The 16,333-nt window shown below is 37.9% G+C and overlaps 1 protein-coding gene across 1 annotated transcript in view; it reads right to left on the reverse strand.

Annotated features, from left to right (window-relative positions):
- Positions 1 to 16,333, reverse strand: part of fam135b (family with sequence similarity 135 member B) — a 242,546-nt gene that overhangs the window by 105,464 nt on the left and 120,749 nt on the right. The window contains exon 3 of the mRNA XM_028818042.2: positions 7,555 to 7,634. Within this exon, the coding sequence (XP_028673875.1) occupies positions 7,555 to 7,634 (80 nt within the window). The remainder of the gene's footprint in view (positions 1 to 7,554; positions 7,635 to 16,333) is intronic.

Below are 16,333 nucleotides of genomic sequence, written 5' to 3' on the forward strand. Positions count from 1 at the left end.
TACTTGCATTGGCTAAACAATGTGCAAAAAGTGCAACATCCCTCCTTTCTTATCCCAGTGTTGTACAGGTTAGTTTAATTAGCAACTTTAAATTAGCTTTCCAGATATGAGTTTGCTCTGTCACTGATGGGAACTCTATCCAGGACAGATTGCTGCATAATACTCAGTCCTGCTGGAATAAAATTCACAGCTATAATTAACCTAAATTTGGATTTAAAGTATTTTAAAAATGTATGGACGACATAGAAATGCCAAGCATTTGAGTACCAACCATTTTAAAATTTGTTTAGATATTGAAAACATATAGAGCAGTTTGGTCTTTCAACAAAGGATGTACACTTTCAACTAGACAACAGTTGTTCTTTTCATTAACGATGACTAATTAGTTTGCAATTTATGAGCCAGAAATAGATGGCTACTATTTATATAAATCATATTTAAATTACAGTAGCTGCCTAGTAACAGAAAACAGTAAAGTACAAAACAATCCAGCATTCAAGATTCAAAAGACAGTAGATAAAATGAGGAGACATACATTTATTTGTCAGCCAGCTGGTATTCACTTATGTAGAAGCATCATTAGGCCGTGTGAGAGAAAACAGGAAAGAAAGCAGACTTGCTGATTTGTCCAGTGCTGATAAAGCCAGGTCAAACAAATCTATGCAAGCAAAGCTGCTTATTTCAACCGGCAAGAAACTAGGACACCAAATTTCCACCAGGCTTTTATATATACTGTATATTATATATACTGTGTAAGGGCAGCATGGTGGCGCAATGGTAGCGCTGCTGCTTCGCAGTTAGAAGACCCGGATTCGCTTCCTGGGTCCTCCCTGTGTGAAGTTTGCATGTTCTCCCTGTGTCTGCGTGGGTTTCCTCCGGGTACTCTGGTTTCCTCCCACAGTCCAAAGACATGCAGGTTAGGTGCATTGGTGATTTTAAATTGTCCCTAGTGTGTGCTTGGTTTGTGTGTGCGGTGGGCAGGGTTTGTTTTCTGCCGTGTGACCTGTGTTGGCTGGGATTGGCTCCAGCAGACCCCGGGACCCTGTAGTTAGGATATAGCGGGTTGGATAATGGATGGATGGATATATATCTCTTATATATATTTCTCTTCTGGTTCGTCCTGCTTCCACTTCAAAACTGGTCCCGCCCACACGCAGCCGACACAGCATTTCTTGATTCCTATTCGTCGTCTTCCATGTTATGCACTATACTGGCCTGCTGAGCGTAATACATCCAACAAGTACTCGAGGTGCTGCCACAACGGTAAAGTAGCTTTACCACCTTTGCGGGAGCCATCTGTGTCTTTACAACAGCTTCTTACACAGCAAACATCAGAAGCTAAAAATTATCGTGAACACATTTGAGAATACAACTCTTCTCTAGTGTTTGCTTCCATGGGTGCATAGATAACTCAACCTCCTGGCCACAGACCATACTGTTTTAAAATACACGGCCAAATTTATCACCAAATCTCTCCACTATACGCTAACACATCTACCTCTCCAGGATATGGACAGTTGTATGTTTTTGACACAGCGCAAGCTACTGAAGTACGCTTACAAAATAAAGCAAACTCTGCATGCAGCGAAAATGTACTTCTCCAGCTAGATTCCATGCTCAGAACCATCAACCCCACTCAGTCCAATCCAACAGCATCTGTACGAATGGTTTTCAAGGAAAACCCTGGGCAGGATTTACGACGATACAATGCCCCGACATTGCTGCGATTTTCGTCGGAGAAGATGGCGAACCACCTGCCAAAAGGGACATTTGCATCTATTCCATACACAATTCCTGTAAACAGATTTCCACGCTCAATATAAATTGCAATCCTTTGGTTTACCCACTTTTATTCCCCTACGGAGACATTGGCTGGCACAAAGATTTACAACATGTTCCCGATAAAAGACCCGCCAAGCAAATAAGGCTTACTCAATGCCAATTTTATGCGTACAGATTAGCAATGAGGAATACATTTAGTATTTTGCACTCCAGCGGCAAACTATTCCAACAGTATGTCGTAGATGCGTATGTTAAAACAGAGGGCATGCGTCTCAACTATCTCAGATTACATCAACAAGATCTGCGCCTGGAACAATACAATGTTTGAATACAGACGCACTGCAAGCAAACGCTGAAAATAACAACGTACGTGTAGGCAAAATGATCATATTACCATCCACATTTCCAGGAAGTCCAAGATACATGCAACAAAACTATCAGGATGCAATTACCATAGTACGTAAATTTGGAAATCCTGATTTATTTATCACTTTCACATGTAATCCTGCTTGGCTGAAAATTCTAAATGTACACTGCGTCTCTCAAGAAATATTTATTTCTACTTGATTTCTGAATTCCTTTCTCACCGTTTTCCGTCCCTATTCTTACACCGCCGTATGCTACGGCGGACATTGGCTAGTATATATATATATATATATATATATATATATATATATATATATATATATATATATATATATATATATATATATATATATATATATATATAAATAAAAGAAAATCTTGGAATGGAAAGCAAATGCAAGGCTACGATACATGATAATCTCGAAAAGACATTTTAAAGACCCACGAGACCAAGGAGACTTGCCACGGTGTGTCTTGCGGGGACCGTAAACATAAGACTTGGTGCCAAGAGATTGTCCCAGGGCCGTAGCAAAAAGGACAGCGGCTGTACAGGCTTTAAAAAGATTGAAGGGCAGCGAGACAGCAGCTACCCCAACCAAACACAAGCAGCGTTACACATCCTGCAAGAAAGAATTCAACCACGCCCAGGGCCAGAAATAAAAGACAGGTATTGCTTTTACAACGTCACGCGAGACCAGGAAGTGAGCCATCATTTAAAACAAGTCAACAGACCTCTAAGCTAGCAGTTGTTGGATTGCTTTTGGCAGGCAAGTATCGTGTGCTCCGAGCTCTTAAAACAACGACATGCGACAGGCAGAAGAGGCAGGTAGCAAGCAGCAAAAAAACAGCAAATGATCCAAAGGCATATCCTTAGCGTATGTTCAGCCGCAACACCCTTCACAACACGAGCAGTATTATACGTCTGGGAAGAAAGAGATGTAACCTCGCGCGGGGCAGGAAATAAACAAGCATTGTTTTTACAAAAGTTTTTAATTTAAAAGTGAAAATAATGCATATGTAACAATTCACAAGAAAATAACAATCTCTTTAAATTGTAGATTGCCTGCCTAAGGTAAAGTCATCCCTGATGAATGGGGACGTGGGAATGAGGTGTCCTTTCATCGGATTAGCGCTATTTCAGATGTGGAATGGCAAAAAGGGGGAGGCAGCTTGATGAATGAGATCTCCAGGACTTAAAACAAATCCAAATCATATTATGTGATATCATCTAATGTGAAATTCTACTCTGTACTTCTAGAATTTTTATTTTTATACTGTATTGAGGATTTATTCCGTTCTATGTATTGTACTGTATTGTATTGACCCCCTTCTTTTTGACACCCACTGCACGCCGAACCTACCTGGAAAGGGGTCTGTCTTTGAACTGCCTTTGCCAAGGTTTCTTCCATTTTTTCCCTACAAGGGGTTTTTTTTTTTGGGAGTTTTTTCTGGTCTTCTTAGAGGGTCAAGGCTGGGGGGCTGTCAAAAGGCAGGGCCTGATAAAGCCCATTGCAGCACTTCTTGTGTGATTTTGGGCTATACAAAAAATAAATTGTATTGTATATCTGGTAAACCAAACACAGGGGTTGGTGAGCGAAGCGAGCAGGGGGTGGAGCCCCCTAGTATATATATATATATATATAAACAAACTCTACCAGTCAAAAGTTTTATAGCAGCACCTCAGATTTTTCACTTTTTGTGGAAATGCATGTAGTTTAAAATCTTAATGTTTTATGAAATCAAGGCATAGAAGAATGGCAAATAAAAAAAGTCAAGGAATCATTAAGTGTACATAATTTATTCAAATTTTTGACTCATCAAAGTAGCCATCTTCCGCTAATGTAACAGCCAAACTGTGGTAACCCTTTTGATTCAGTTACTCTGTACAAGTCACCAACTTCCCTCCAGCAAAAGAACCCAAGACTATCACACTTCCTCCTCCATGATTCACAGTTGGTGTCACACACTGAGGAACCATCCTTTCACCATCTCAATGGCGTATAAACACCCTGTGTGATGACCTGAAGATTTCAAATTTCGATTCATCAAACAATAAGACTTTCTTTGTGTCTGTAGTAGTCCACAGATGGTATTTCAAGGCCCCATTTTGTCCTTTAAGGAATGCCTTTCTTACTGCCACTCGCCCTTTCAAACCTGCATCCCAAAGTCTCATCTTCACAGTAGAAACTGAAACTTGTTTTTTTGGACCTGCACTGTTAAGCTGTGTTTGACGCTGTTGTGCTGATGTGGTTATCCTCAGAAACATGTCTTCTGATTGGCTTGTGACTTTGGGTCTGCCAGATTTTTTCCTATCAGAGTTTATTCCAATTTCTTATTGTCTTTGGATTGTGTAGGACACCACTGTACTCATTGACACTTTGATTTTTCCCCCAATTTCTCTAAATAAAAGGCCTGCACTTCTAAGGGTAATAAGGCTTTGTGTCTTGTTTCCTTTGTTAATTGCTGTTTTCTTGCCATTATCACTGGAATATTGTCCAAGCAGTACTTCACAGGGTGTAGTAACACAGTCTGTTCCCACTCTGCTTTAAGACAGACAGAGGGTTTTCAAGTAATCAACAGAAGTTGGGACACCTGTGCAAACTGTTTGCTTCAATGTGCAAAGTTTAATTTACTTTAATTGCTGTAGAACATCTGTAGGTTGTAACCCTTTATTTGTTCCCTGAAGAAGGCCTGTTTGTAATTTTGTGAAATTTTCTTTTTTTCAGTTTTTGCTAACCTAAACTTTAAACTTATACCTCTGGTAGTTTACTGCTCACCTTTTCTCCATTTTAGGTAATTCACTGCATTTGAAATGATTAAATTTACATTACAGTGAATATACAGTTTTAATATTTCATAGGGCAATAGAGCACAAAGTAAACATTGATTCTGTTGTCTGATGAAAAAAAAATGCTTAAGCTGGAAAAAACATTGTGTGCTTAAAGATGCTCAGCGTATTTTACTGATGCTAATTTAATAAGTTCACCTGTCTGTTTATCAACCAAAATGCAGGTCTAACAATGTAAGCAGTATATTGGATTTTATTTTGTTAAACCGACAGACTATAAAAAATCACCACTATATTTACATGGTGAGGAAGGTAGAATGACTCGGGTATAGTCTGCCAATCCGAGAAAAAAGCTGATGTAGGTACATGGACTGAGATGGAACGGGCCATAAAAGAGGGAACAAAACACACACAAACCAAAAAAAAAAAAACATTAGAGGCGCAAAGACACAACCAAAGATTAATAAGCCAGGTGTAAATTACTGGTTACTCCTTAATGGAATACTCCATCTACAAATGATACTTTTGTATAAGTTATCTACCCCATGTACTTTGTAGTGGTGGCAGAGAAAAAAGTTTCATCTCATGTTTTTATGCAAAATGGAAGGAAATAATTACAATAAAATACAATCCAATAGTGACCAATGCTGTACAATGACAAACAATATGAAAAATGTTTGTGGAAAAACAAAAAATGGCATGTTGCATAATCTATATGCCAGTTATCCTGGCATATACTCAAAATGTGCAAAACACATGCTTTTTTTGCTAAAATATTGTTAAATATGTAATTCTGGAAAAACAGAGCACATCATAAACAGGAAACTAAAACTTCATGGTTTTGCCTTTTGGAATTGAAGATACATCTGTACTCCTAAGTTGTTGGTCAAGAGTCCTGTCTTACACCCATATTTGGTTAGTGTATTCCTTTAAGAGCACTGGGCAAGGAGGAAGTCAATTATGAAATTGAACCAAACATGCAGTGTTTCTCAAGAAACCAGTTTGACACAGAAAGAGAAGAAGCCATTAATAATTGCTAGGAATTTGGGATGAACTGAGTAGAATTTTTTTTAAGTCATTCAGGTGGTAGCACACAATCATAAAAGTGAACTGAGAAGGACTTTTGCCTTTTTATGCCTTTGGAGAAAAGCAGCTTGTCAGTTACCTAAATGCCTCTGAAGCATTTCTTTGTTGGAAAGCAAGATGAATACTTGCCTAAATTTACAATGGAAGAGAATACCACCACACATTTTTAATTTTAACAGCTACAAAATAGCCTTTAACTGGTGGCTACCTGTATAATTATACAACATTCATCAAAATTAGTATTATGCATTTGTTTATGTGATTAGACTCACTCAGTTTTTTATATCTAGCAAGGTCAATTGTATTAATAATGCTCATAATGTATAGACAATGAGTCTGTATTTAGTTAATTTCCAAAATAGTAACACTTCATTACATAAATTATAACTTTTTAATGCTAATCTAAAAATAATTTGATTTTACATTAAACATGTAATGTCATTTCAATATATAAGGGCAATCTCAGGACAGATAAGGCAGAAGAATGCTTAGCTTGTACAGTATATGTCTCATAGATGGAAGCTTTAATATAAAATGGTATCCAACAGAAAAAAACTACAGGTAAAGAAAATGGATGGATAGAAATTTATCAACTACACCCATAATTTATTGTACGGGGATTAGCAAATTAAACATTACAATATTGGCCAAACTATACTAACCCTTAAATGGGTCAAAATTAATTTAGGTTACAAATCTAGAGTTGCAGAAATATTGTGATATAAAATCATATGCTTAAAGTGTAAGTTATTTGACATTCTCCAAAGAAAAAAGTTTAAATTCTATAAGCAGCTGGTAAAATGTGTACATTGTACATGCATCCATCCATCTCTCAAATTCGCTTTACCCTGAGCAGGAAGGGGCAGCTGGATCACATCCTGGCAAACATTGGGCACAAGGCAGAAACAATCCCTGGGCACAGCAGCAGTCCACCACAGAGTGAAGACACAGGCAGATACACAGAGATACACACTAAGGCCAATTCAGCATTGCCAATCCAAATAAGCTGCATGTCTTGGACTGCGGAAGGAAACTGCAGCAACCAGAGGAATCCCCAGTATAGAACATGCAAACTCCATGCAGGGGGGACCCAGGACATGAACCCCAACCTCCTTGTTGCAAAACACCAGCACTATCATTGCACCACCACCACGCATCCTCTGTCCATACATACAGCATCTTCTCAAATCTACCTAGTTATGTAATTAACGATTATGGAAGGCCAAAGCGTTCTCAGAAACATTTCTCTTAACATGGGTAACCCTGGAAATTATACCAGTTAAATGTAGGGCTTACTCATGCACAATTTCAAACATTTATTTTAGGAAATAATTTATGATCACCGATTAATGAAAAACACATGTCTTCAGTATGGTGGGAAAAACTGGAATACCAAGAGAAAAAACAAAAAAGAAAAGTCAGACTCCCAATTCTTAAAATACAGGTACAGTATATTTCACAATACAGTACCACTGTTTTTTATTCGCCACAATGTCTGCAGTCTCTTCCAGCTAATGCTTTATTAAACTTACCTGTTCCAGCAGGGATTGTTGCAATAAGTCTGTGCGGAATGCGAGGGGATATTTTCAAAAAGACTCGCACCTGGTAGAACCTGTAAAAACAAAAAATGAAATCAGTTAAAAGAGTAAAAGTTAACAAGATTTTGTGTGAAGTGTAAAACTTCAAGGCAGTAATTTTTATATTTTATACAGCCTGCTGGTTACACAATAAAAATTAAAGTGCAGTACATACTGACAAAATCTTGAATGTTTCCGGGGTATTACTTAAATGATGTAATGCAGTAACAGGCCAAGTGAATCTACATAAAGTTAATGTTTGATTATAGACCTTAAGTTATTAAAACAACTTATTTAAAGTACTAAACATTCAGGGTTTACTATCAGGGTTCCCATAACTGACATCAAAGAGAGGTTAATCCTCTATGTACCTCCAGCCTTGTCACCACATTCAGTGAAGAGCACTATACAGAAGTGTACTATAAACTTTTTAATACAACATAATACAATTTCAAATGTTTTCAGATACAAGTTCAACTTAAGAAGGCTTTAATACTGCACATAGTGTATTTTATTATATATGTACAAGCTTACTTGGATGTTAAATGTTTTAGGATTTCTTTTTGAATTTGGATGAAATAAAAAATCTACAGTACAATTCTCTAGAAGTTACTTTTGATTATCACTTTACTTATCAATGTCCATTTCCATCTGGGTTCAGCTTAATATATTCTCTTAGAACCACTGTTGCTTAGGTTTATAAGTAAACCAATTGGTAGTTTGTTCCAAGTATCTTTGAGAACTTGGCACAGTTCATCTGCAGACTTTGGATGTTATCACTTGCTTTTGTCTCCCCAGGTAATTCCAGTAAGAGTTGATCAGGTCTCTGTGGAGGCCATACCATCTGTTACACAACTCCTCATATGTCTTTTACCTGAAGATAGTTACTTATGACCTTGACACTGAGTTTGGTGTCACTGTCATGCTGCAGAATGAAGTTAAGATTCATTAGACACCTTCCTGATGGCACTGGGTGATGACTGAAAATCTACTTGTATTAGACAGACAGACAGATCGATCTTTATTGCACTATGTATCATAGTTCACTTGCAGGAGCGATATATTTGTGCTTATCCGAGATAGAGGCTATGGGCCGAGGGCAGGGGGAAGTGTGACTCTGGAGTGGGGAGCTAGACGGGGCCCTCCTCACTCACGTGCCAGCCTCTGTTCAAGTCGGTCTACCTGTCGCCATGTTTTGGAGCATACCTTGCCTTCCCTTAGCTAGCGATACCTGTTTGTTTATTGATTTTTAAAGTTTGTCCTGTTTCACTACTACTCGGGCTGAGCAGCGGGGGACAGCTATTTTATATATAAAAATATCTAGGTTGCCTAAGACTTTTGTTCAGTACTTTTTTATACACTAGTAGTAATTAAGGCTTGATTTCTGCAAGCCAGTTTGTTTTTGTATGGAATGGACAAGCGGGTTGTTGTAACAGTACATACAGAAACACAGATTTATGGAATACTAATGGCGTACCTTTGAACTGATGTATATTTTTAAACTCCAGCTAAATTACTACACAGATGCAAGTCAGACTTGCAAAACTAATATGGCAAATGTTCTGTTTTCTTAAGGGAGGTTCATAATGTATGCTGTTTAAATTTCAGAATACAGAAGATGGCAATAAAAAATGCAAGAAAAATCAAAAGATGTGATTATAATAAATAATATATAATATAAATAAATGTACTTCTTCATAAGACTGAATGGTGCAAGTATCTTACACTTTTAGAACAATGTGGGATGAGATCATTTTATAGTAATAATTAGATGTATGATATTACTGTACTTATGCAGGGCTGATAATTATTCTTCTTCATGTAGTTTGTACATAAAACAATATAAATAAATAAGATCTAGCTAAATAAAAGGACTCAGGACTCAGACCATAATGTTATTGACTTGTGACTATCTGTACTAGTGTGGAACTCCTGTAGACTGGCGCTATGAATGCCCTCCCTGAGTTAAATGTAAATCATTATCATGGTTTCACAGATTTATTCACAATTAAATTAATTTCTGCTGAGGTTTTCTAAGTCTAAGGGCCAAGAGACTGATCCATTAGCAGACAATGTTTTTCCTTAGGCTCTTTGCAAGTAGTCAAGAATTTCTTGTCTTGGTCTGGAGCTTTTTGTGCTTGATTACTAAGTGTGAACCGTGAAATTTTAAATACAATACAGTAAGCAAGCAAAAAATTAAATCAAATGTAATAATTAACAGAGGAAACTCTACCTAAAAAGAATGAAAATTAAAAATGATATTAATTTGCCTTAAAGTTCATGTCAAACAATACAAATAAAATACCAGTACTTCTGACTTAACTGGAGAACAAAAGCAGAGAAAGCAAAAGCAATTAAGCATGAATTTTAAGTAGAGGCAGCATTAATTTATTAAACACGAGAAAACAAAGAGCCATGTGATCTTTTAAGCAAGCATATTCTTAAAAGAAAGTCTTAACAAGCAAGATTTGGACAACCAAACTGACAGAATAAAGTTACAAACTTTGAAAGAACAAGAACAACATCTTCAGTTACAACAGAAGGCCAATATTAAACATGCATTCTAGCCCTAATGAAGCTTCATGGTAGCTTATTTTGTCAGAAATGGATGCAAGATAGGAAGGAACTTTGCACATATTTCCAGTGCACTATAAAACACACACACTCACACACCTACCTTAATACAGAGTTGGGTTATTAGTCGGCAAATATGTCATCATGATTGTGAGGAAAGTGGATACCTACATAAGTAGGACTAGTCACTGCACATGGTGCTGTCCACTGTTTAAAGTGTATCATTACCTACAAATGAAATATGTAATGATTTTCAAGCACCTATTACATTTTTGAGCCTGCTCTACTCCATTGGGCCCTTGAGCAAGACCCTTAACCTGCAATTACATCGTCCTGGGTGTAACATCAATATGCATTCAGCCCTGCAAGCAGGTCCTCCAACTTGCAGGGGGAACTTGAGGGATCAGTGACAGGATTGGCACTCCAGCCACCATAAAAAAAAACCTCACTCTGTTCCATTGTGGTGCTGAAGTGTCACCCATTGCACGGCTGCACTCGGGTCCCAATCTGGGTGGTTTGTCATGTGGTGGGTGCGGCAACAACCAAAATAAAAAAATACAGCGCATGCTCCAAACCTCTCCTCTCCTCCTTAATCCATTTTAGTGTAAGGGGCTGTGACACTGCATGTCTAGGGATCCATGGCAGAATGAAGCAAGTGCAAAAAAAAAGCCAAGTAGGTGCAGTACTAATGAGGGAATGGGCAATTAAGTAAGCACATGCCAAGTTACTATCTAGGATGCCTTTCCTCGTTAGTGGCAAGCGTGAGGTAATGCAGCACCTGCTTCACCTAAGTCAGGAGTAGGCTGTACAAAGTCAGACAACAAAAAGGACAAAAGTTTTAAGTTTAATGAGTTGAGGACGACCATTGGCAAGAACAGTTAGAGGAAATCATGGGGAGGGTAAGAGACTGCAAAGTAGGTAAGAATGATCTCGAACAGCAAGAAGTTCCCAGGGTTAAAGCAAAGGTCAAAACAACTATCAGTAACCAAACCCAAGAAAGGCAAGACAAAATCAAAGTCAGAAGGAATGCAGAGAGTTCAAAAAACAATGAAACAAAACAATGAAATTTTTGAAAAAGGTTTAAAAGTTTTTAGGGATCCATGTAGTCAGATGGCGAAGCATACTCCTGGCTGACCCTGTCATGTGAACAAAGGGGCAAGAGAGATGGATGAACTAGAATAAACTCTGTGGGTACCAAATGGAGGTGGCAGAGAGGGCTCCCTGCAAACAGACAAGAGGTTTTAGTGTTGGAGCAAAAGGCAAGGCTGATGTTGTGGCAATAAGCGTCAGGACTACTGAAACAGAGGCGTGAAGATGGGAGAGATTTATTGAGATTTGGTGTGGCCATTAGGGATTCAGTGTGTGGGTGTAGTAAGTGGGGTGAGCAATTCATCACTTGCTGTACTCGACTGGGAAGGAGGTGAGTCAAGTGATGTGGTCACTGTTATTGATCATAGTACACAGAATGCTCCATTGGAGGCTTGAACAACTGGGGGAATTTCACAGACATCCTGCTGATGGATTTTAACTAGTTTTATTTATTTATGACATTCCCTTTTATGCACTTGAATATTTAACTACACTTTAGATTTTTTTTATGTAAATGAACACACATTTTGCACATCAAAACTTGTCTTCTATGTCTCTGACTTACTGCTGGCCCATCCTCAGTACACAAACTGCTAGGGGGTTAACCTTCTCCGCCTGAGGGTCAGGTATGCCCTGGCATGGTGACCCTTGACAGGAAACACCAACAAGTATGGTATACAAGGCTGGAACCAACTCTGGATGTGGTGGCAGACCATTACAGGCCTTTCTCACACACATCAACATAAGAAGTGAATTTAGAGAATCCAATCAACTTAAGAGAAATGTCTTTAGAATTTGAGGGAAAAACTAGAATTCTGAGAGGAAAATTGTGTAGACACATGCATACTTCACACAATCGAGGTCTGAGCTGGGATTTAAAGTCGGAAGACTAGAGGTTTAAGCCAGCAGTCCATTTTCATAAACAAAAAGAGTGGAAAATGAATTAAGAAGTATAAGAGAAAGGATTAAAACAGTTTAACATGAGAAAATATGAAAAGTAAAAAGAAAAGTAATATGCATCACAACCTTACAATGCAGAAAATTATATGTCCATCACAAGTATTGCTTTGTTACTCAGAAAAATGCAGCTGCTCTAATACATACATTTTCTTCTGGCTGTTTCAGGTCTGCTAGATATGATGATTTACACTGTAAGCATTTCAAGTACAAAGCGATCTGGCATTGGGTCACTACAGATTCTCATCTACTCAGAAAAAAAGGTAACTGTGATCACACATTGTCAACAAAACCTATGAGTGTTACAATACCATAAAAACAAGGTATTTCCTGATGCTATTGATAAAAAAATGGCAGAAGAAGTAGAAATTCTCTGAGAAGGGGACAATAATCAGTCCCACTAAGAAAAGTATTTAGTTAATTATGTTAAATTTTGATAACATGAAATTTGTGGTCCTGAAATTCAGTTGACCTTATTGTTCTATAGCACACATTCATACAGAAACTCAAGAGTGCAGCATACATTTTCAAATACAGTATAGTTAAAAAGAAAAACTACAGGCATCCGTCCATTCATTATTCAACCCGCTGAATCCGAACACAGGGTCACGGGGGTCTGCTGGAGCCAATCCCACCCAACACAGGGCACAAGGCAGGAACCAATCCCGGGCAGGGTGCCAACCCACCGCAGGACACACACAAACACACCCACACACCAAGCACACACTAGGGCCAATTTAGAATCGCCAATCCACCTAACCTGCATGTCTTTGGACTGTGGGAGGAAACCGGAGCACCAACTACAGGCATTAAAACACAAAAAATACAATGATGAACATAAATACACTATTCTATATACCCACTAACACACAGTCTAATATAATGCATTCATACCACTGTGGTAAGGACAGGTGCCTCACAGCTACACAGTGTTGGGTTCAAATTATAACCTGATCACTGTAGAAACAGAAGAAAGAAATAAAGTGACATACATAAAATCAATTATATTAATTTTCTGCTGGGGCATTTCACACTCTTGTCAAATGTAATACATACAGACATGGATACTGAATTTAAGTTCTATCCAAGGATGGTTTGAGTACACTGCTGACACAATAGGCTGTTTCTTGTAAACCAAGATGAACTAATCTGTTTTGAAAATGTATGATCTAGATTGATACAAATCATGTTTTCAAAAATTAAAAAAAGTTTTTTTAACTATTAAGGAGTAACTTAAAAAACAAATCACCTCAACTGCATCCTAAAATATTATGGCTGGATTAACTATGTTAAGATTTTAATTTAACATCAGTTATGAAGAAAACCAAATTGTAGGCAGTGTAGCACAAAAACTGACCAGATATATTAACTCTGACAGCAAGTTGTTCATGCTAATGACGCCCAATCAAGTAAATTCAATACTGCAGTCATGGATTCATATGAAATATATTTTATTATCAGTGCTTGTAATGAAGATAGATGAACACTATCTTGAATTTTCTTCAATATTTCTTTTCTGAAGATGGCAGTCATCAGGGTAAAGAGCTTAGAAATCAATCAGAAAGCAATTTAGCTGTTCGTCTATGGAGAAGATTTGATACAGCTTTCAATGTAAAAAAAATGGAAATATTCTTAACTTGCATTCTAAAAGGCCTGCCTTTTATAAAATTGTGGTGTAGCCATGCCATATTTTATGAAAAACATCTGTAATTTAAGCATATTTCTAAATGAGGTATCATAATGTAAATGATGACTAAATTAAAACTCGCATTATAACATGAGAGGGTTAAATACAAAGAATTTCTCTTCACATTTTTCAATAAAACAATTAACAGAAGACAATATATTATTATCAATATGTATTTAGCAGACACCTTTATTTAAGAAGACTTACAAAGCAAGTTACAATGCATAATGATTAGAAGATCCAATCATTAAAAGCAAAAGTAGTCAAAACAAGAAACATGAGCAAGAGGGGATAGTAACCCTACTGTATAATTATACCTGTAGCTACTGTTATCTAAGACAAAAAATCCTAAGTATCCCAAAACCTTTGTTAGTACAACAGTAGCTATCCTGCACAAGAGACACTAATACATAATACAGAAACTGGCTTTATCCGATCTACTAAGTTCAAACTAATAGCTTTTAGAATCAAAGCAGGTGTACTTATGGTTTGGTGTAAATGGTGCTTTGATTCCTTTCCCGGTAGCATTTCTCCACATATGTGGAAGGATCTTCAGAGCACTTTCTTTCTTTGTACAGGAGCTGTTCTCCTTCGTGGCCTTGGTTGTACATTCTGGGTGCAGGTGATACTGCAGTTGCTCCTTGGGGTTCAAAACACACTAAGTTGGTACTCTTGTTGGTAGCAAAATCACATCTGCTAGTCAGCTGGTGATCAAGTCAGATACTATTTTCAACAAGACAAACGGCTCAATGTACAATCTTCCTCTGCTCATGCACTTGCTATCTTAGCAAAGTTTGGACTAATGGCACTCTTCGTCTAAGTCCTTTTATGGATGGTCTTACATTTTTCAAGCCCAGCAGTAGTTATCCTATGGAGTAAAATGGATTGGTCTAGTCTTTGTAACAGCAACACCCCATACGTACTGATACCCTTATCTATCTGCTATAGAGAACTTATAGTCTGGGCCTTGAGTTGGTAATTCCAAAACTCTGAGTCATTTCTTTTTTATTCATTCATCTGTACATTTCGTGGTACACTTAGATTTATTGTCCAGTTCCATGATCTAGGTTCAGCTCACTTTACATTTTTAATGACTATTTTTAATCTAAATACAGTGGAACCTCGGTTCACAAACGTCTCGGTACATGTACAACTCGGTTTACGACCAAAACGTTTGCCAAACTTTTGCCTCAGTTCACGACCACACACTCGGTATACGAACAAGCCAGTTTCCCTTTCGGTTTGTGTGCACCGATGATTTCCGCACCTGTTGCATTGTTCTCGTCAGATGTGCGTGCTTGCACGTGCGTGCGTGTGCTTTCGCTGTGAACTCTTTGTGCTCTATTTCATTTCCCTTCCGGTTCATGCGCGCCTATTACTGTATTTAAGCATGTGTTCAGCCTCTCCCTGTTCATTGTTCTCAGTCAGAGTGCGTACTTTACCTGTGAACTCTTTGTGCTCTACAGTATTTCGTGTGCTTTTGCAGTTAACCATGGCTTCTAAGCAAGTGAAGAGTGGTGAGAAGAAAGTGTTGCAATGTTACTTTTCTCTTTTTTTCAAATGTTTATTTTATTCCATGTGCTTAAAACTCATTTAAAAAGAGTGTTTACAGTGATCGGGTTGTAATGCTATTAGCATGAACTCCTGCAATGTTACTGTCTTGGTTGACTTTTAAATAAAGTTTGGATTTGTTCAAATGTTCCTTTTTTCCCCCTGTGCTTAAAACTCATTTAAAAAGAGTGTTTACAGCGATCGGGCTGTAATGTTATTAGCGTGAACTCCTGCAATGTTACTGTCTTGGTTGGCTTTTAAATAAAGTTCGGATTTGTTCAAATGTTCCTTTTTTCCCCCTGTGCTTAAAACTCATTTAAAAGAAAAAAGAGTTTATACAACGATCGGATTGTAAGGCTATAGCGCGAACTGCTGCAATGTTACAAAGAAGAGAGGGCTCGCGTGCTTCTTAGAGACAGAGGGGGAGGGGGCTCGCGTGCTGCTGAGAGAGAGAGAGAGCCTGCGCATGCAGCTGAGCAGGGAGCCTGGGTGTTTGTGTCAGTGTTATTCAATGTTTTTACATTAGTTTACTATTACACTGTGCATTCTATGGTGTAATTAACTATATTTGTGCTTAAAAATCTTTAAAAAAATATATTTACATACAGTTCGTACGGTCTGGAACGGATTAATTGTATTTACATACAATCCTATGAGGGGAAATTGCTTCGGTTCATGACCAAATCGGTTTACGACCAGAGGTTTGGAACGAATTATGGTCGTGAACTGAGGTTCCACTGTAATGTAATGTCCTTTGTATTGATTAAACATTTTCCTCTAAGCTACTAGGGGACTTTGCCCCTGCTCGCTTCACTCGCCAAACCCCCGGCCGGCACTACGCACCAGCCATTTCATGTTTTTGCCACTCACATCTGT

This window comes from Erpetoichthys calabaricus, chromosome 13 (assembly GCF_900747795.2).
Source record: "Erpetoichthys calabaricus chromosome 13, fErpCal1.3, whole genome shotgun sequence".
Lineage (NCBI taxonomy): Eukaryota > Metazoa > Chordata > Cladistia > Polypteriformes > Polypteridae > Erpetoichthys > Erpetoichthys calabaricus.